A 21421-nucleotide genomic window follows, 5' to 3' on the forward strand; every position below is an offset into this window, starting at 1 on the left:
TGCCAGGTTGCGAAAAACCCCGTTGACTGATATGATATATGGACTATACGAGCCCTTACCTTCTAGAGAAGAAGATCTGGACCAAGATCCATTAACTAACAACATTTATTAATGGATTACCAACATTAATAATGACCTTCTAAACACCAGCAAAAGCCTTTTTCACAACCTGGCAACCCTACATTTATTCTTAGGTATGGTTATACTTATACCTATCTATAAATGATTAATAGACAGAGTACAACGTTGCCTTATTAAAGTAGGGCATTAATAAAAACGTCATAAATGAGATTAGCGATTTTTTGACGACAGGTTGCAGTCAAAGTTTGGAGTTGGAACTAAAAAAGTGAATGACTTTCGGGAACACGAACTCCACATTTGATCCGATCAATGATCCCCAGTGAATTACTGTTGACTAAGCAAGTGTCCAGACTGGCCAATATTAGGACTCCGCCTCAACACTTTCATTGCTTTCAGTCAGCCCTTCCACTATAAAATCAAATGACCTCATATTGCTCTTCAGCATAAAATGGAGAACAGAAACACATTATGAATTCATTTCTAGGAATGCATTATTCCAGAGTGTTTTAGTAGCTATTCAAATTTAATCATGTTTGAGCAGCGGCGGCGCAGGCACAGCAGTCGTTCCTAAACATCTCGAGCGCTACAGCGGCGAGGAATTCAGGGCAGCGATTCAAACATCTCAATTGGTGCTGGTGGTGTGACAAGCTCCAAGACCGAGGCATATGTCCTTGGGTGTGTCTCACACATTGTCAGTGTGTGTTGGCGTGGGGGGTAGTGGTGGTGGCGGTAGTAGGATGCTTGAGTGGGAGCAACAGCTGCACAGTGGCTAACTTTTCTGGCCCTGAGGCTTTGGTCAATCTTCAGCCGCCTCCTGATGGTGACTGATACAGTTGGAGTGTGATTAAATGCAGGGATAAAAGGACGGAAGAAGCCTGCTGAACATGAAGGGGGCTTTATGCTACCGGTCTTTTACGTTCCTTGTTTGTCCAAAGACTCGCACAGTGGCAGAGACTCGAATGTCAAATCTGTAATGTACAATGGGGGAGGGGGGAGGGGTGAACAGTCTGGGGAAGGGAGCCACTCAATTTTCTTTTATCATTGGTGGTCTTAAAACCTTACCAGCTGTCAGTAGCCACCTGTACTATTACACAAATGGTGGGCTTTCAGCACCGTGATATTAAAACCTAGTGGTGCCACTTTCTAATTAGACTTCCTTGAAGTTATTATAAGTTGTGACTAATGTTTTACAAAAGGAATAGTTCCACATGTGTGGAGCTTATTTGCTTTCTTGCCGTGAGTTAGATGAGAAGATTGACAGCACTCTCATATCTGTGTACTGACCTGGACATGAGAGTCGATTAGCTTAGCATAACTCCAAAAGTTCAAAAATACATCTACCAGCACCTCTAAAGCTCACTAATTAATATGTTCTGTCTCGTCACAAACTCAAAAATTACTTTAACATTGTCAAAACAAAAAACTGTACTTATTTACTAATGCTTCATTTATGAGATATAAGCCATTAATAATTATTAACCAGTAACTTAAAGCTTCTATAATAAGGTGTCTCATTGGAAAGTGGTACCCAACTATATTAGCCTGTGATTCCATTTCTGGCAGAAACCAGCAGCGTTGTCTAATGTGTCAAAACGCCTGGAATCCTGGGAAAGACAAAAAAGAAAGTGCCTCATGGCTCCAATCCTCTGGCTTGCTCACACTTTTTCACACTTGACTCCGAACACACTCTGAGGATTGATAGCCACCTGTTTGACGAGTGATAGACAACAACAGCTGCACTGCTGCCTGACCTTCAGCCAATACACACACACACACACACACACTGTGTTGTTAAGCAAACTGCTGACACACACCCAAACGCACATCCACACATTTCCATTCTCACTCCTACACGCCCGCAATCAGCTCAACAGTTATAAACTCAAGCAGCTCGCCCTCTCAACACACACGACACAAGAATGACGCTTGTGTTTTGTACGACAACGTGGGTCACAGGAAACCATTCACTTCAACATGTGGCGATTTCAGAAGAAAGAGATAAGTGGAGTTATCTTTATGGTTTTTACACATTTATTGAACAAATAATACAATCAGGTACATGTCTGTGTATGTGTGTGTGTGGAAGGTTACACAGGTCGTTACTGGCTGGTCGGAGGTGGAGTCACTTCTTCAGGTCTTGACACCTCAACCTGTACAACAAAAAAAAAAAAAACGTTAACGATGTTAACAGTTACTTCAAATAACTGTTACATCCTGATTTCTGTCTTTGCTGAAGGTTTAATAAAGTAGAAATGACCTAAAAATTATCTTTAAAAGGACGTTTCTGCGGAGATGTTGGAGGGGTGTGGAGGCATCTGTTTGCAGCGTGGGCGGCCATGTTTTGAGCGCCAGCTGGAGGCAGACGGGGGACATGCTTCCCTACTGCCTGCAGCCGGCTCACAAAACGCGCCCGCCCACGCCTCGCTGCGTTTATGGACCTGTTTCTGGCAAGTTCTGTATGGTAGCACATACAGAAGGTGGGCAAAATAACACAAACCTTTCAACTTTACAATATAACGTGTTACAACGCCACAGCCTTAAAATATAAAGATGGAACAATATCTCTTTAAAACAGTCTCGTAAAAAGTTGTATTGTAGGGCTACTGTACAGGGTTGCATTGGACTGTAAGGTGTTCCTGTTATTTTGTCCACCTGGATCTAGGCTTTCAGGGGAAAAACTTATAATGTATGTAATCCAATGCTTAACACATGCATCCACTCTGAAACATCTAATCCAACTCAAACGTCAAAGATTTTGTCTGTAATTAACTTCCAAACTTATTCAGAGGAGAAAACAAAGGTGGACTGTCAGAAAACAGTTTTAAGTCAGGTTCAACTTTGACCTACTCTGCTCACCATACTTTGCACACACAGCTTTCCTGTGCAGTGAGGGATTATTAGCAACATTTTACTTCCAAATAAAGTGGTTTAGATAATCTGGCTAAACTGCAAGCTTGTTTACAACCTGTCTAATTGTCTGACTGCCCAGATGGACTTTGTTGCAGAAATATGGCCGTGCTCCCAGATCTCTCCACAATTGCTTTAGAGAGTTTTATGTAATCATAACTGACAGAAGTAATGGCCAAGACAACAAAAATAAGGCCCAAGTTGAAATAAGAGTAGTGAACACATGGGGGGACATGAGGACATAATTACCACTATTTACAATATTCACATAAAATAAAGACAAGTGTAAATATTGTGTACATAGGGGGTACTAATGAAATACTTAACTACCTACCTATTACGCTGTAATTTGCGAGCATCATCTAAAGCGTTACCAAACATTTTTTGAATGAGCTGTTGCAGGGAAGGATATCATGTGCATTAGGTCGACACATACTGAATATTCTGCAGCACGAACGTCCTTCAGAAGGCCTGTTTCAGTTTATAGCTCCTGTACTGATTAGTGGTAGTGATGCTCTGTTAACAAGTGGGACAAAAAGGACAGGACGTCTGCCCTCTATACACATATCATATGCACACTCAAAACAGCAAACATTAGTGCGTCAGGTGATAATATGGAAGTGTCCTCTAAGACCATAAAACTGATGTCCTGCAGCTCCTGCAGCAGCTCTGCATGCTAATCCTGTGCTTGTAAAAACTCCAGAAAGAAGTGATCCAAATATCCTCCACTTTGAATGTCGGTCCAACTCTGACGCTCATACTTTTGTCTTTAATAAAGTGCTACTTCAATTCCCTCAATAAACCAATCTCTGTGAAAAAAATGTAGGCCACAGAGCACAGTATGTCATCAGTTGCCAAATCAAGTGTGTCTATTAACGAGTACATCTTTTTTTTCTTTTCATTACGCAATCAGTGATGCACAGAGAATGCCAGAAAGGCTGCAGCAAAATATATTTCGCCTAGATGGCTCCATCCAAAATTAACTCGTAGCCTAGATTGAATTTGAAGAATTTATGCTTCTCCTTTAGTGCTGGAGTCAAACTTGGTTATGCTCAGACAGAGTGGATTCAACTTTGCATCCATCGGAGAGTCACGATGTACAACGTCTACAATAAAGAGCCTTGAACTTTGAGAGATTTAAAAATACTTCTTCCTTGGATCTCCAGTTAGCGTCTGATTCTTTGATGTGGAGTTCAGAAAACAGCGGTTTGTCCCTCGTGAGGAGGATGAGACCTGCTTTTTCCTGAACACTACAGCCCACACTGCGTCTCCTCTCTCGGCTTTTTGCCAAAATACAAATGAAAAGCAATAAAAATAGCAGTGTTAAATCCTATCCTCTGGCTACTTTGTGAAATCTGAAGTGATGGCTTCAGCCAGGGAGCAAGCTGGCTGAATGTGGAACAGGCGGTAATTTGGACAAGTATCCAACATCTAGACCAGACAACTACCCCAAAACACTAACAGACCTCCTTCTCTGAGCTGGCCTCAGTGCTTCAGCTTTGATGTCACTGCTGTTGGATGACCGTGTGATAATTGTTGTTCTTACCAGTTTCTCTGCCCGCTGCCTCAGTTTCCTCCATACTGTGTGGTGAGCCTGCAGAGAGGAGCACAACGTGACTAGCAGGCACATGTAGACACCCAGAAAGTACTTTGACTGCGCCATACACTTCTGTGCTATTACACAGGACAAGCTTCGATATTAGAAGAGCAACTAAATGTCATATATGATATGTTCCATGGCAACGCCGGTTTTATCAATAATTGAGGGAAACCTCTGCAGACTGACATGACTGACTAAAATTAATTGACACTGAAACCTGTCATTGCCTGAGGTGAAGGTGTCAATAGTGGTCAGGTGACACTAATCAAGATTTTAAAATACAACTAACGAACTGTCTCGCATGCAGGTTTTAATCATCGAGTGATCACAAAAGTTACATTTAACAAAAAAAAAATGAAAAAAAAAAAACAATCACAGAGTCCTCAACTGAGCTTTCTGGATGTCTGCAGTGTATTTAAGTCATTATATTCCACACACACGTCCCTACCTGCAGCTGCAGAGGCAGGGAGAGGCCCTGTGTGCGACGGTGGAGACCCCAGGGTCCCTGTCCGAGGCTGTGGAGGGCCGTCACCTCATACTGGGAGCACAGGCCTGTCCTGGCCACCAGGGGGCCAGCACTCAGCAGCACATGGTCACCACATCTTCAAAAAAAGGTAAACAATTATGGGAGATGTACATATTACATACCATCCTTGATATTCATAATGTGACATGGAACTGTCAACACTGGAAACATGTAGGCAGGAAATTAAGGTTTAAACCAAAATGTGTGCATGAAAAAATCACCTGTAGAGCATCACTGTGCCTTTGGGATTTTGTGCCGCCTTCTGTTCCACTTCTTCCTGTTTACACCTGGGAGAGACAGAGAAAAAGCTCAACAACAACAACAGTCATTATGTGTTTATGAGTTTACTGGAGAGGGACCAGGCAGGGACAGGAAACAAAGAGACACAAGAAGGACAGGTATGGAGCGAGAAAAAGCATACAAAACAGTGGCAGATAGTACTGAGCAGGGGTCAGTTTACCTGCTGTGTGAGAAGACCTCCAGCGCCACAGACGGCACAACCTCCAAAGGCTCCCAGGCCAGGTCCTGGTGGATCAGCTGCTGGGCCCCTCGGGTCAGAGACCGCAACGACTCCTGGAGAGGAAAAACAGCCATGTTGGTTTACAAACACTCACAAAGGATCAGGTACAGTAAGAGATACAGAAGGTCTGTAATCCAAGGCACAAAGCAACAAATAATAGCTCTGAATCACTCCTCCCCTGCAACTGCTGGTGACAAATGGAGGCTTCACTTCAAAAGGTGATAATAAAAATGCACACTAATGCATCACCAGCTGTCCATCTTTCTCTCATACTCCTACTAAATAAAGACTAAAATGTATATTTATTATTTATTTATATGCATTTCAAATACATGTACATCTTAAAGGGAAGCTCATGCACTGGCTGATGGAAACAGACACTTTGCTTAATAATGACTGCAGAAGCTTTACTGTGCTTTTTATCACACACACATACATACACACCCACCTCAGAGGGAGTCCATGAGTCCAGCTGAGGGTCGAGAACCACATCACAGCAGAAAGCCCCTGAAGTGACTGCAGGGAAACACAGGAATTATGTTTAATGAGCCTAAATAATTGTTTTACATAAATATAACAAATATCGCTGTTTTAATTATGGTCTATTGGATGTCTGACAGCAGGCAAAGACCAAACACTGCATCTAACTGAGCCTTTCAATTCTGACTCAAAGCATTCCTGGCAGTGTAGCGCAGGACCCTCACTGACTTACTGACCAAAGATACAGCATCTGATAGCTGGTCAGGGGAGAAATAAAGAGAAGCCCCTCTACCTGGCACCTCTGCTGTGCTGAGCAGCTCCACAGTAAAGTCATCCTTGAACGCAGTCTCCAGCACCTGGCCTAGCAAGGCAGCGCAGGAACGCCAATAGGCCTGAGGGGAAACAAGGGGACACAAACCTTTCATTAGATCACTTACTGATTTTACATTTACACTGATCACAGAGACATGTAGATTAAAAAGGATGACAGAAGGATTTTGGAAGCTTTTAAAGGAAGAAGTCCATAACGTTTTGTGTAATCAGTGTGTAAAGTATATTATATACAGATGGAAAGATGCCTTAGTCACACAGTTCCTGTTCACATCATGTGAATGTATAGTGCAGATGGCGGCTTTAACACCTTCAAATGAATTCATATACATTTGGATACAGAGAAACTGTCATATACCACTCCAGATGGGCCGAATTCAGTGTCTGTCAAGTACATTTCCACAGGATACAGACATTTCTCATTTAGCTGTAAATCTCCATGACAAAGTAAGAGCACTTTATTACCCGAAATGGCAATTCCTTCCAAGTCTATCTTCACACACTACTCACATGCCCATATGTACACTGAAAGAGTTATTGGTTGCTGTAATTGTGCCTCCTGTTTCGATGTAGGTGAGCAGGACAAAATCCACAGTCCTCTGTGCAAAACTGCATTCTAAAGCAAATCAAATATGACATGCTGCAGTTTGAGTTAACCAAATCAAGAAGTTCCAAAGTTAGTCACTGTGATCCAAAGTCCCCTCTATGTGTTATTATTCCTCTACCAGGACTTTGCAGACAAGCAGACACCAAATCTTTAGAAGATACCTACACGACTTGGATAACTCAGACAGCAAAAAGCTTCATGTTATCTTTGGCGGAAATTATGAACACATTTTTACACAGACAGAGGCTGTGAATTCTGTCTCCCATCACATTAGAAGCACAATGGGAAGGGATCCCGTTATTGGCCCTTATGTACAAGAGGAACAATTACAGCACCCAATAACTATTTCAATGTACATATGGACATGTGAGTATTATATTAAGATAGACCATAAATATGAACCTATCCTTTAAAAAGGTCAGACATGTAATAGTGGAGTAAGAAGTCTCACTAAAACTGGACCTACTGCAAAATGGCCGTGCAATCTATAAAAACACTACCACGTATTGAAATATACTAATGGAAGAAAGTCTAACATACATATCAGTTACCCAAAAAAGCAGGAGATGCTTAAGGTCCAAAACAATCACAAACACTATTAAATGAAACATTTTTGAACTGTTGAAGTACCTGGTTGACCAGTGTAGGGTCACTGTCTTTGAATGTGAGCAGAGTGAGTGAGCAGGAGTTTGTGAGGGGCTGGTGGAGAGGCCATGGTTCCCCATCCACCAGGGCCAGTACTGAGTTGGTCACATGATGCTCCGTCAAGTCTAAGGAAAACAGGAGTTCATCTTTAGTCAAACATGTAGCAACGCATTATTAATACATGCAAATAAAGCTGAGGTGTTTCGGTTCTCACAGATTGTGAATTTACAGGAAAGGCTGACCTGACTTTAAAAATTGTTCCAAGAAGGGTTAACTCTGGGGAAAATTCAAATAAAAGATTCCAAGTTGTTTTCTTTATACAGTGCTTTCACTCACGTCTGGCACAGCTCAGTGGCGTTGACATTCCTCTGTTCATGATGAGCAGTGTACCATCCAGGCTCGGGCCTTGCATGGAGACCTCTATCTTCTCGATGCGGGGGTACAGGCCTCTCTGCCTGGCCTGCTCTCGGGAGAAGACAGCGTTGCGCTGGCTGCGGACATCAGCGGCCGGTGGACGAACAGCCGCCACGGCCGATGCAAAGCCTGTGGAGGGGGGGAGGATGGATGGATGGATGGATGCTTACCAGGCCCCAAACAAGCTAACCGAAATTACCGCAGCGTATTACACGAGTCTGCCAACTTGAGTTTAACGTAATACAAACATACTAACACAACTTAGTATCTTGACAAACCTCTACACCACTTGTGTTATATCAACCCTTCTTCATAATAGACCTTATTCGCAGCAGACATTTTAACATGTTGTGGCAGAAAAAGCATAGCAGGTGTATGGCTGCCATCCACTCCTGTACTCATAGGAATAATGTTAGCTTAACTTAGTTACATTTAGTGGAACAGAGCTATCGTTAATATTAATTACACATTTACTTGTGTTGCTGTATCAAGTCAAAATGTCTGCTGTGAAAAGGTCTAACGTTATTTATCCAGACTCAGCTGCAATATGAAACTACAACTTAGCTAACATCCATGCTAATGCTACCCTGATAACGTTAGCTAGCAGATACTTACGGCGCTGGAGAACTTGACACACGGTCCTGGTCGCCATTGTGAAGAATATTTCTACAGCTACATAAGAAAAAAACAACTTAAAATAATTTATAATAATAAGAGCGAATGTTTAAATGTCTGTTAGTTATGACTCTGACTGAAGGACGCCAAAAACACTCTCTGAGGACGCCATGCCTGTTCTGTGTGCAACGAATAATTGGGTCCGAGGAGGAACGAGGGGGTCTGACGGTTTGTCTGCAGGCGTCCTTTGTAAGGTCGCTTCCGGTGCATGCTCCGCTCTCAGGGCGGCTCCACAGGAAATGCACACAAAATACAAAATAAAATCGTGTAGACACTTCTGGTGGAAAAGATGCCCGGCCAGACTTAGTCGCTTTCCGGCTTTGGAAAGCGGAAGTAACAATCATCACGAAAGTCGGAACAAACCTTCAAATGAGGCCTTGTAGATCTACTATGAGTGACGATTCAGTAACTGTGTTGTTTATTTCTCGCCTCGAATTTGTTCAGAAACAGATTTTTGTAGACTGCTAAGGTGAAATAAGTGAAAGTTTACGTTAATGACAAACCACTGCCAGCGCTTTGCATTGTGGGACATAGTAGGTGAGGTAGACTGGTCCGATGCATACTGGAGGTTTGTTCCGAATCAGTACGACATCCGGGTGTTTTTGACATGCTGCATATTTTGCTTTTGTTTGCATAATGCATACTACATGCTACATTTTGGCTAAATCAGTACGTGCTGGTAGTATAGTGGGCGGTTTCGACTCCTGGGGAGGGACGGAAGTCAGTTGCTGGAAAGGTCCGTGCGACCTAGAGTGCTGTTCCAGTTTATAACAGCAGATGTCGCTGTTGGTAGTCATTTCAATGGGACTTATTTAAAGGAAACCCAGCAATAATTATTGTGTTCTGTAGACAGTGAAATAAATTATGTTCTCTATCAGCACCATTTTCATCAAGACAGCCCCTAACAACATAATATATCTCTGTGTAATACTTATATTCCTATAGGCATTTGTACTAAAATTTTGATATTTATGGTGTCCCATTCCCTCTTCAATTTATTTCTGAATTACCTCAGTTTCTGTTTCCCGAGTGTTGAAAGACGGTTTGCTCTTATGCTGATTGGATGGAATCCAAAGTTATGATCTTGGCTCTAAAGACTCACATGTCCCCAATTTCATCCTCTAATGGACTCTAATGGTACTCAGAATTTGACAAATGCTTGTTGGATTTTTCAGGACCAGAATCAGCAGTAAGTGTTGGCACTAATGGCAGCAGCAGGAGCAGCAGGACGCCGGGCCAGGGAACGCAGCCGCAAGACCAAAACATCATAAATCATCTCGACGCAGGCCAAGATGGAAGCCAGATAATGGTAAATAGGAAAGCTGAAAGGTTGTTTTCACAATGAGTGCAAATCTTATGACCTCTGTAGGCTTAAGTAAAAGGAGAGAGGTAACTTCAGTTGTAAATGACACACAAATAAAGAAATATTGAATGTTTCTTTACCATAAATGATTCAACAATAAATACACACGACACATTTGTGCATAAAGTTTTATTTTTTGTTGAAAATATGTGTTTCTCACATTGAACCACTAACATATCTGATGTGACTTAAGATAAATGAACTATACACTGACACTGATGTTCACTTCATACAATGTAACAAGGCATTTGTATCATCTGTAAGGTGTTAAGTGTCCGTACATTTTCACGACTGATTGATTGATTGATCAGTTGGTTGATTGATACTGTCTCTTTGGGTGAGATTGATTGTACTCAATGTCAGCGTGACAGTACGACGTCATGCACACGTCGTCCACAGTATGTCAACATTTGGGATCTTCTGGGTGAATTTCCCCAAAGGTGCGGTTTCCTTTTGAGACATTCATTCATCTGTTCATTCATTCATAGTTAGGCGGGCCTGCTGTAAAATTGACCTCCAGTATGACTCCTTCACAGTGGTGTTACTTGACATCCGATCAGATACTTGGTGATTGGTCTTGCACTGTCAAAAGAGTCCCAAAAGTGCAAAAAGAAAAAACACAAGCAGAAGAAAACAGGACCAATAAAACGGCTGAGCACACTGCCATCCCTGCTTGGACCTGTGGCTGGTTTCCCAAAAGCATTTAGCACTATGATCCTCTGTGTCGATGGCTTTTAAGACGGTTTTGGCACCGTGCTGCTTTTGGGGAACCCCGAAAGGAGGTCGGTGGTGAATGTGGGAGGTCAAGTGTTGTTTTTTTTTCTTTCAAGGGAAAATCCACCCTGTGTCCGAGGAGTGATGAATGTTGAAATCAAATTTCCCCTTCACCTGCTTTGACTGCTTCATTCAGTGATTTCCTACATTTCCCAGAATGCCTGTGGACCAGAGCACAACCCTAAACTGCTAGATACAGAAAGCAGGTGGAAATAGTTTTAGAAAGAGTGGATTTTTCCTTTAAACCCCCTCCATCTTCAATCTACATGACATGAACTCATTTGCATTCTAATTTCTAATCATCCTCCCATCCATCACCCCTCCGGCAGACTGATCGGCCGCTACTGCACGCTGCAGGCGGGGCAGCAGGTCTCTCTCCGGTCCGGCAGAGGGCAGAAGTCCATCTGCCTCACGATCTCAGCGAACAGCTCGTCCACCATGGTCTTGCTCTTGGCCGACGTCTCCATGAAGGGGCAGCCCCAGTCCTCGGCCAGCGCCTGCCCCTCGCTGGGGGACACTTCCCTCTCCTCCTCCAGGTCCACCTTGTTACCCACCAGCACCACCGGCACCTGCTGATACCTGGAAATGAGAGAGAAAGTAATAACAGAGGAGTGTGCATCTGAAATGTGCTGCTTTCTCCTCCGCTGGGTGTGTTTTGTTGCAGACTGAGACTACAGGAACTTCCTTATACCTAAGGGAGAACGCGGGAGGGAACGAGAGACTAAACTCAGTGACAGCATGTGTGTGTGCGCATTGTTGGCCTACATACTGTATTTGTTGGATGCTGAAACAATAAGGGTTTTGAACAATGCACAATGAAGCGAGGGGAGAGGGATAAACACAACTACATTCAGTTCCAGCTTCCCAGGAGGCCTCCATCACTCCCCGGGTGTCTAATATCAGTAGGCGGTCCCATTAGGAGACTGTCATCATGGAAAAAAAATAACTGCCTGTTTTGAACGCTGTGATGCTCTATTTATTCCTGGATACATTATATATGCTTTTGCATAGCATGCAAGCTGCACATTTAATGGCTTCCAGTTCTTGTTTAAAATCGTTAGCTCTCCACTCCGCATCATTTCCATCATGCACTAAGCATGTCTTAACGGATCAAAAGCTTTCTTCCCCAGCGTGTGGCTGACAATCCCAGTCCTCTTCCCTCTGAGCCATCAATACAAGGAAACCAGGCTGGGGAGAGTAATGGTGTGGGTTATTGAATAATTGAATAAAGCTAATGTGCTGCTCTCACATGAGCATTGGCCTCATAACTTGGAAACAACTATTTGCTACTTAATATTTAGCTTCAGCTCTTGTGTGTCCCTTCATTTAAAACAGTGTATCAATTGACATGGAGAGTTTTACAGCAAAATATCATGTTCAGTATCCGTTTTCATGGTTTGGGCCAATTACTTCCAATTAAGGGAAATATTAAAGTCTGTAAACAATATTTCTAAATGAACAATGGATCTACTTCTATGTGAAAGGGGTCCCTCGTCCCAGACAGACAAAGTTAGTGAGACAGTTAGCAACTAGCTGGTGATCATAGCGGAGCATTTATCTGCTGGAGAGCCAGATGTTTCCATCAGGAGTTGGTGGAGACCAAAAACAGACAGCGTTGTGTTCGCTACTAGTTTCTGCCGCCCAGAATCAGAAATCAGTTATTGCAGCTTTAATGCTGCAACATACAATGATATTTTGGACAATAGTGCGCTTTCGACTTTGTGTCAACGGACATGTTAGTACACCAAGGTTGTTACTCTACAAAGAGTTTGTTGAAGTACTAGATATTTCATTTCAGTTAGACGCCCTTCATGTTTTCGTCAATTAAATATCTAGAGGATGTCAATTACAGAGGGTATATATTCTCACAATAGGTAATGGCGCAGACCACCTAATAGCCTCAACCATCAGTCATTCCTAAGTGCATTCCACTTATTGATCTGCTGGTGCTATTGAGAAATGAGCTCTTATCTACAAATTGGTGGCCTGCTGCCACACCGCTCAGCTGGGAGAAGAGCTGAGGCGTGGAAAAGAGCTGGCAAACGTCTCACTGAGCTGAAGAGGGCCAGAGAGCCGGAGGAAATGAGTGTGGAGAGGTGAGGAGGTGGGGGGGGGCACTTGAACACCTGCTGGACCTGCTGAAGTGTCCTTCAGCTAGACAGTGAGACCCTACAAGGGTGCTGCTCTGTGGCCGAGCTTGACCTCCGATCTCCCAGGGGAATTCACAAGAGAGGAAAAAAGCTTCCCAATTGTGCAAATGGGAAACGATTCCAAATAATGTCGGCATTTTCATCATGATTTGTCGACAAACATGCTTTAAAACTGTCAAGCAGAGAAAACTCAGAAAGGCTCAAATACCAAAGACTTCCCTTGCAGCTTGACATTTCCCCCCCACAGCCACTGCACTGTACAACACACACACACACACACACACACAGCACACATACAAACAGCAGCTGACCTCAGCAGGACAAGCATCTCGCGCCTCGTGTGTTTGGAAAGCAGGAGTCTAGAGGGTGTGAAGTGTGAACAAGGAGAGCACCACACAGACAAATGCAATCTGACAGCCTCGCAGGAGAAACTCTATATATAACTACAAAGACACAGGGAGAGCCATCTTCTCGAGGGTGGGGTCGGGACGGGTGTGGAGTTTGTGTAGAGATTGTTTGTTGCGGCATCAAACTGCCGCTCCCTCCCTCGCCAGATGAGGAGAAACTGAAACTGCTCAACACAGCATGAACAAAAAGTTGCCCCCGTGGCGGAGATCATGTATTGTTGAAGAATATGTCAGTCAATGTTTAGGGTTACATTGGAGTACATTACAGTGGTGCTAGCTAACTCAGAACCATCTCTACTCACAGTACAAGTCTGTGCTGAAGTTCCTCTACTCTACATACTCTATGAGTACAAAGCAGGGGAGCATCACAAACATTGCTAACTTGTTCCTGGTCCAGCACAAGAGTTGGCAGCCATGCATTATGGGAATTATCAGCACAGTTGGAATGTGTTCGGGTGGCTTGGCTGGACCTACCAGCTGTGTGAAACGCAGCTTTTTGTTTTCAAAATGCAGTGGGAGAGATTTATGGAACAGGCAACGGCAGGTGGCTGACAGCTTATGAAATCATACGGAGATATGGCTGTTAAGATCGTATTGATTTCTACACTATTGCTTTTAAAAGCTTTCAGAATGACACTTGGAGACTGAGTGCAGAGCTCCAGTGTTTTGAAACCATCATCTGCGCGTCCATTTGTGAAAAGCCACCGGTTGAAATGCTGCATCCTCGTGAACGGATGTGGAATCTTGAATAACTTTTGCTGATGCACATTTGACCTTTACAACTCACAAAAACTTGTTACAGCCATTTGCCTCCGCAGGGTGTTATACTAACTGTTGGGTGGGGGGTGGGGGGCCAACAAACTCTCCCACACGGAGAATCAGTGTTTATAACTCACAAACAAAAGATGGACTCTACATTTTCCACTTAGCCTCAGGGTACAACAGCCTTATTAAGGCTACCTGCTGTGCTAAATAGCTACAGTGACTTCACTTACCCGTTTTCTTACGAGCCCCACAGCACCGGCAAACACACATGCAAATTACAAAAGAACAGTCAGGCATCTCCGATGTGAAGCCCTCCAACCCTGCAGCCGTCTCTTTGCTCTCTGCATCTGCAGTTAATTAGCAGCTGGAGCAGCCACAGTGTGTGACAGCCAGCCCGACGCATGCATCTGCTGGTAGGACCGGACAGAGAGAAAATCACAGAACCTATAGTGTGGTAACTCCCAAAGGGTGTTACTGCTGGAGAATTACGCTTCCATAGTTAATGTTTCTACACACGACATGAAGAAGAAAGCAAGGAAACACAACCGCAAACATTCCTGTGATAAACAGACAAAGAGAGGGCCTGCACAGCAGATGGAGACGGTCTTCAGAGTCTTTCTTTTTTTTTTTTATGATGAAACCCTAAGCTTCATTTCCATCCTTAATGATGCAGCCCGGCTCCTCTAGATACTCTTATTTTCTGGTGGAGGATAAAATATCTTTGAGGGTTTTGGCTTCCTCCATATTTACTGTCCTCAGTTTGATCCTTCACTTTGACAGGGGGGTTATTTTTCATTTCATTTCATTTTCATTTGACGCGTGCGCTGCAGTAGCTAGTGCTCTGAACATTTAACTTACGGGTGCCCTGTGGAGTTATAGGGACTTTAAACATTTGAAACCTGCATTGTTTACATCCATGTTTGCTAGCTGACAGAACCAGGCTGTAATGACGACAATGTAAGAGTGCGGGCTGATACAGTTGAGCAGAAAATACAGCCCGTTCAGTCCTCTGTAAACCTCCCTGTCAGTTTCCTGTTATACCGAAACACTAAACATTCCCTTAGGATCTGGAATCACAACCTAATGTCTGTTTTTCAGTTGAAAGAGATAATCATCTAAATGTGGGGAATCCCAGATACAGATCAATGCGGCGTAATGTCTTCCTAAGGGGTCACAACATGAATCAGAGGGGCTGCAAGATGATGAGCAAGCTAGGAAAAACAAACTATTTTTGATTTTTTTTATTGAGATTTCAGGACTCTAAGACAAATCTGGAAAAGGAACATCTCTCTTTGGTTGAACTATTTGTAACTCAGTGACATATTCAACTGTAGGGGTTCCAAGTGGCCATTTCTTGGCTGTCTTAGTTTATATTAGATTGGATTAGAACGATGAAAGATGTGTTTTCAGTCAGCTCTGAATGTGATAAATGGCAGAGAATGGTGAAAACACTCATGCAAGCATAGCGGAGTAAATATGTTAAGTCCCAGCACTTTCCACAGACTAACACACCAACAATGAGCACTTTACTGCTGGCTCTCCTTGACTCACATTTTAAACCGAGCCGGCTGCTTTAACAACTCTCCCCTTCATGATGGCAGACACTAAAAGCCTGAGGTCAGGAAGTTACTTTGTACCTACACCAAAGTGCCCCCTGGGATACGTAGTTTTGGGCTCTCCACCCTAGTCCCACTCAGCGGCGCGTGATACTCACCTCCTGCTATTAGACACAGCATCAGTGCAGCGTGAAGACGCAGCACGGGCGCTTTGAACGTGCTTCCTCCTCATGGGCCGGCAGAACGATAAATCTTCACATGAGAGCGAGGAGATTATTAGATTGTGAGGAGGGCTACACCCAGATGTTGTTTCCACAGAGAGCAACTGACATGGGGTTTATTTGGTTAGTCTGTGAGGTGCTACAGTCTACAGAGGGAGAAGTATGTCAGAGATGGTGTGTTCTAGCTAAAATATGCATCAATTCTAAACAAACATAATGAAAAGCAGATTTATTTAAAGAGGAAGAAGAAATGAGCCACTTGGGTCGTTGCAGTCCTATTCTATTAAGCTCATATCAGCTGCGCTACACTATTCAAAGTGTTGCATTACATGTTGAGTTAAACAATTAATAACTTTTTCAGTGTGTGAATTAAAGTCAATTAAACTTGGGACACAGTTTGGATGGGAAACAAGTGGGGTAACTTTTTTGCTGAGAGTCAGATGAGAGGAATGATACCACTCCCATGTCTGTACGGAGGGCAGCTGGTTAGCTTAGCATAAAAGACGGAAACAGGACATCTAGCCTCTATTTTAACCTAGATTTTGCTACCTTTGAACAGCACCAGGCTAGCTGTTTCCCCCTGTTTGAAGTCTTTATGCTAAGCTAAGCTAACTGGTCCCTGGCTCCAATTAAATATTTACAGTACAGGCGTGAGAGTGGTATGTGTGTAAGTCAACACAATGAAAGTGATACGTGGACTGCAGGAATATCGCAGCAAGAGACCGCGGCGTCGCGGCACCTGCACCACACAGAGCAATAACATATAGCATCTCACTGCCTTCCCATGCCCCCCCCCAGGAGCCCTGCATAAGCATTCTGCTTTATATGACTCCCTAATGGAGGCCTGATGTCTTCTTGGCTTCCAACCCAACACAATCCCATTAAGTTCTGGTGAGTGGGCACATACTATATCTCTGCGTGGTGCTTGTTGCTGCTGCTGCTGCTGCTGGCTCAGCAAGAAGTTTGGGTGGAGGGAGGCCGATCTCCTGGAGACAGCTAATGGAGACCAGGAGCTGACTGTGTTGCTTGTTTTGTTAAAGATGGACGCCCAGTTGATGTCTGCATTCGTTTAAATGGACCAGCTGAGCTGACGGTGAAATTACATGCATGTGTCTGCACGGAGCAATGATCTGGTTCCCCAACAGTCACCTTCAACAGCTCACAGTGTAATAAAGTGCTTGTACATAAACATTTGGACACAACCTGGATTTAAACACACTTTCGTTCATTTTTGTATGATTGCGCTGCTACTTTGTTTTGATTATTCCTCCATTTTTCCTGAATGACATCGCCTGTCTTATGACAAGACTGACTCATGCTTTCTCTTGAGAGCATACAGTGCAGTGAATTTGGGGGGGGGGGGGTAATAATTTTTCGACATAATATGATTTATGTCCATGAAAAACTATTTTTCTGTGCTCAGAATGTCCCATTGCACGCTCAGAAATGAGACACAGATATAATGCAATAAAAACAGCCCTACCAATTTCCAAGAACCCAAAGGTGACGTATTCAAAACAGTCCAAAACTCAATTTACGATTAGTAACAGAGAAAAGCAGCAAATGCTCAAACTAGAGAAGCTGAAAATGAATAAATAATAATAATGTAATTTAATTTTCTGTGGATCAACTAACAAAGTTAATCAAGTGTTTTAGCCGTCTAGTTACCTTCACACCACCATCAACCCAACGTCTGTATGTACTCGGATAACATGGGTTTTGGCCACTGTGCGTTTTTGTACTTATTTGCAGTTTTGCACACACAGTAGCAATCCCTACTTCAAACCCAGAGCAGTGTGAAATAAAAGTATGAAATATTTATAGATATACACTCGAGGACAGCGTAGGCAGCTGCATCGGGTGGCGGCAGAGCACAGTTTTATCCGTCATTATATTTTTCATTTCAAAGGAGTTCCCTCACGCACTCGTCCCTGCTGCGCCTCGTCAGCTGTGACGCTCTCCTGCCTCCACCCGGCCTGTGACGTCTGCGCCACAGGAGCATTCAGTTCACTCCGGGGATGGAGGAGGAAAGCACTGCACCAAACTACACAGGTTAAATTATAGATTATTATTACACAATATGCAGTCAGACGAATGAATGTGTCACGGCCCTGTGTGTGATGCTTCGTCAGTGCTATTTCACTGATGGCAAACTTGAATGGGTCTGTCTGCTCTGTGGTCAGCCTATCATTCCTTCTGCTACAGTGTTTTTTCCCTGAGTGACCAGTATTACAACCACAGGTCTGGTCCTGATCTCAGATCCCTTTCACACGGACAGCCAGCCTGCAGGTTAAGAGGACGGTAATTAGTGAGCTTTAGAGGTGCTGCGAAGCTCTTTGAACAGAGCCAGGCTAGCAGTTTCCCCCTGCTTTAAGTCTTCGTGCTAAGCTAAGCTAACCGTCTCCTGGCGGCACCTTCATAGTTAACAGACAGGTTTATTCCCAAACTGCCCGACCTGGTTCAACTTTCAACTACTTACGAATAAAACTACGCAAATAAAATGGAATAATCCCTTAAAATCTTTCACAAGTTTGGAGAGACTTCAGGCAGTAGTTGTGTACTTTGGTCATCTCGTTGTGCAACATACTCATACTCATATAATACTAACACTACTCATACTAATACATTTTGTTCTAGACACTTTGAGGCCCTGTGAGTTTGGGGTCCTGTTGGTAGTCCCCCATTGTGGGGCCCAGAAGGGCATGTCCTCAAACAAATCCCCTAAAATGACTCATCTATAATCTTACAGAAAACCAAACCTTATATCTCAACATGAGCTCTTTAGTACTTAAATTTCACCTTTTGGGTGTTTTATTTTAAATATTTTTGCCGTTATTTTGGTAGCGGACATTACAGGGAGAAGAAAAGAGGGATGGCACGCGACATGGGGCCTCAGCAGGACTCATTAACTGTTTTTAACCTTTAACATCGTGAAGTAAAACTGAAATCAAGGATCATAACTGCAGCATAGATCCCTGACACAGATGTCTCAGTTCCAAATATCCTTCAGCTACCTTTGTCAGTCGTGTGTCTTGACATGGCACCAAAACCATTCAACTGTTCAGCTTTTGCTAACTAAAAACCAAACAGATTCTGAACTTGCAGACTGCAGCCTTAGCTGTAGTCTGTCAGTGTCATTAAACAAATGGAGGCTCTGAGCCAAAAACACCAATATGTCACTACCAAAAGGAAAGATCCCAGTTTTTCCTTCCACTCTCTCTCTCTCTCTCTCTGTCCCGGCCACGAGATGAGCTCAGTGGATTTGTTGAGTAATGGACTGAACTTATCAAAGCCATCCAGAGTTAGTCATGTGTGAGAGACAGAGGAATATCAACCCGCAGCGAGAGTTCAGCGGGTTGATGTACGGCAGGTGAGCTGCAGCTGGGCTCTTATGAGGAACATATGAGCTGGTTGCAGCTTCTCAGGCAGGCGGAGAGGAAGAGGAGGGAGCGGAGAGGATGCAAGTTTGAGGTGATTCCTGGGCCTAATTGTAAAAAAAAAAAAAAACTCCTACATTTTTTGGTGGTTCTTGGAGTGGGATTCATGGACTTTTAGGGGCCTTTGGGAGGTTCCAGGGGGCACTGAGGTACAGAATAGTGTTTTATTTCACTATAAATCAATTTGGGAATGTTAAGGAATGATTATGTTAATTATAACTATCCCTCCCACATACACAACCAGCCTTTGGTGTCCTTATCCCTGGGATGTGACTCTTTAAGGGGCCTAAGACATATTTAATAACCTCTGGCCTACTGCATCAGAATATATTTATAAGGCAATGGTGGTTTAACATAGATATAATAAAGTGGACAGTGTCTCACCGTTTCACCCTGATGATCTGGTCTCTCATGGGCTTTATGTCCTGAAAACTTTGCTGGTTGACCAGACTGTAGACCAGAATGAAGCCCTGGCCGTTCCTGATGTAAAGGTCCCTCATTGAGGCGAACTGCTCGGTGCCGGCCGTGTCGAGGATCTCCAGCACCGACGGAGAGGAGTCCACCTCGATCTCCTTCCTGTAGAAATCTTCAATGGTCGGGTCGTACTTCTCTATGAATGTCCCGGTGACAAACTGGACCGTCAGCGCGGACTTCCCCACCCCGCCGCTGCCGAGCACCACCACCTTATACTCCCGCATAGCGCTGCTGAGGAGCGAAATAAAGTCTACAGCAGCGGACAACACAAGCGCATCCCCACGCACCGCACCGCAGCCCGGACTCACGCAACAGCCATGACACAGTAGCTTACGGCAAACGAGATGCTGTTGCGGCGACAGGCGGGCAGACGGAGGAGATGCTGGAGCATTTAGCCCCGGGACGCACAGCCACAGCCTCTACTGAGATATTCCCACGCTATCTTGCAGGGACACCAGTCCGGAGGCATCCATAATGCAATAAGGCGTCGGTGTGGCACAAATAAGATCGGCTATTATTAGAAACAACTAGACTGCACATCTTTTTATGTGCCCGACAAAACAGGAGGCTAACACCACATATCTCTGCACAGTGGGGTCCAGTCGGCTTAAAGGCGAAGAGCCTATTTATCCTTCAGAAGACGGGAGTGCTGGGAATCCACGCCTCTGGAGTCGGTGCATCCACTGCATGTGGCTACTTCCTGGAAGATATAGGGGGTGATTAGTGCCACAAGAGAGAACCAGTGGGAGGAGGAGAGGAAGACGGGGATGTTAGTGACAAAGATGGGAGAGGGAAATTGTGGTATTAAACCCTCTTGTTTTTGGTATGCTGTCATAGGAGCTTTTTTATTGTAAGCAAACTGCCATTTGCCCTCATTTTTGGATCAAAATAAAAAACAAAACATGGATCAATTAAGATACCAGTCTGGAAAGACAAAGCCGTTACAACTCCAGAGTTCAACAATATATGCGTTTTCTGATCTGACACCTGTGTTGCTCAGTGCCCTCCATAAATGTCTGTTGCAAATAAATGTCATTTCTAAGTTTGGTTTAGGTTTAGGCACAAAAACGTAGGAATGTCCACTCCAGCAGGGTGCTCCCCTTTAAGTTGGTATCTGGTGTTCTGATTGTTATCAAATGTAATATTTTTTTGTAATATGTATGTAGCAATACATTTTTTAACAACTACAGCCTGTACAATAGTGGTATTAATGACCCCTCATAAGATTTTTCTTACCTTCAGAAAACGCTCCACTGCAGTAACAGGAAATGACATAGAAAACAACAAATAAGAGTAAGCTTGTCCCAGTCCGAGGCCTCATCATTATGTTTCTCATCTGGGGAAAAGATGCAACTCTGGCCGGCTCAGACCTACTTCAGTGAGAGCAGCAAGTTAACATCTTGCCTTTGTGTATTTGTGGAACCTAAAAGCTGCCACAACCTTCAGTGCTGTTCTAATTTGTTTGTTTACTTTTATGTCAGTGGTTCAC

The 21421-nt window shown here is 43.7% G+C and overlaps 2 protein-coding genes across 2 annotated transcripts; both read right to left on the reverse strand.

Annotated features, from left to right (window-relative positions):
- Positions 1-2100: 2100 nt before the first annotated feature.
- On the reverse strand, positions 2101-8895 carry mrpl39 (mitochondrial ribosomal protein L39). Its single transcript, XM_070930308.1, has 10 exons — positions 8726-8895; positions 8033-8239; positions 7682-7821; positions 6407-6506; positions 6083-6150; positions 5575-5687; positions 5336-5401; positions 5037-5190; positions 4535-4582; positions 2101-2231 (listed from the first exon to the last, which is right to left on the reverse strand). The coding sequence occupies exons 1-10, from the start codon at positions 8760-8762 to the stop codon at positions 2181-2183; spliced, it is 984 nt and encodes a 327-aa protein (XP_070786409.1). The 5' UTR covers positions 8763-8895; the 3' UTR covers positions 2101-2180.
- Positions 8896-10262: 1367 nt separating this feature from the next.
- LOC139306451 (ras-related protein Rap-2a-like) lies at positions 10263-20473 on the reverse strand. The gene is made up of 2 exons (XM_070930309.1): positions 19843-20473; positions 10263-11501 (listed from the first exon to the last, which is right to left on the reverse strand). Exons 1-2 carry the CDS (start codon positions 20154-20156, stop codon positions 11264-11266), a joined length of 552 nt encoding a protein of 183 aa, XP_070786410.1. The 5' UTR covers positions 20157-20473; the 3' UTR covers positions 10263-11263.
- Between the last annotated feature and the right edge of the window lie 948 nt (positions 20474-21421).

The sequence above is a fragment of the Enoplosus armatus genome, chromosome 24 (assembly GCF_043641665.1).
Source record: "Enoplosus armatus isolate fEnoArm2 chromosome 24, fEnoArm2.hap1, whole genome shotgun sequence".
In the NCBI taxonomy this organism is placed as follows: Eukaryota; Metazoa; Chordata; class Actinopteri; order Centrarchiformes; family Enoplosidae; genus Enoplosus; species Enoplosus armatus.

Coding starts and splice junctions, on each gene's coding strand:
- mrpl39 (XM_070930308.1), bottom strand. CDS start 8,762: ATGGCGACCAGGACCGTGTGTCAAGTTCTCCAGCGCC. Junction 6,507..7,681: donor ACCCTACACTGGTCAACCAG/GTACTTCAACAG, acceptor GTTTCCCCTCAG/GCCTATTGGCGTTCCTGCGC. Junction 4,583..5,036: donor CCCTGCCTCTGCAGCTGCAG/GTAGGGACGTGT, acceptor TCCTCTCTGCAG/GCTCACCACACAGTATGGAG.
- LOC139306451 (XM_070930309.1), bottom strand. CDS start 20,156: ATGCGGGAGTATAAGGTGGTGGTGCTCGGCAGCGGCGGGGTGGGGAAG. Junction 11,502..19,842: donor CAGATCATCAGGGTGAAACG/GTGAGACACTGT, acceptor TCTCATTTCCAG/GTATCAGCAGGTGCCGGTGG.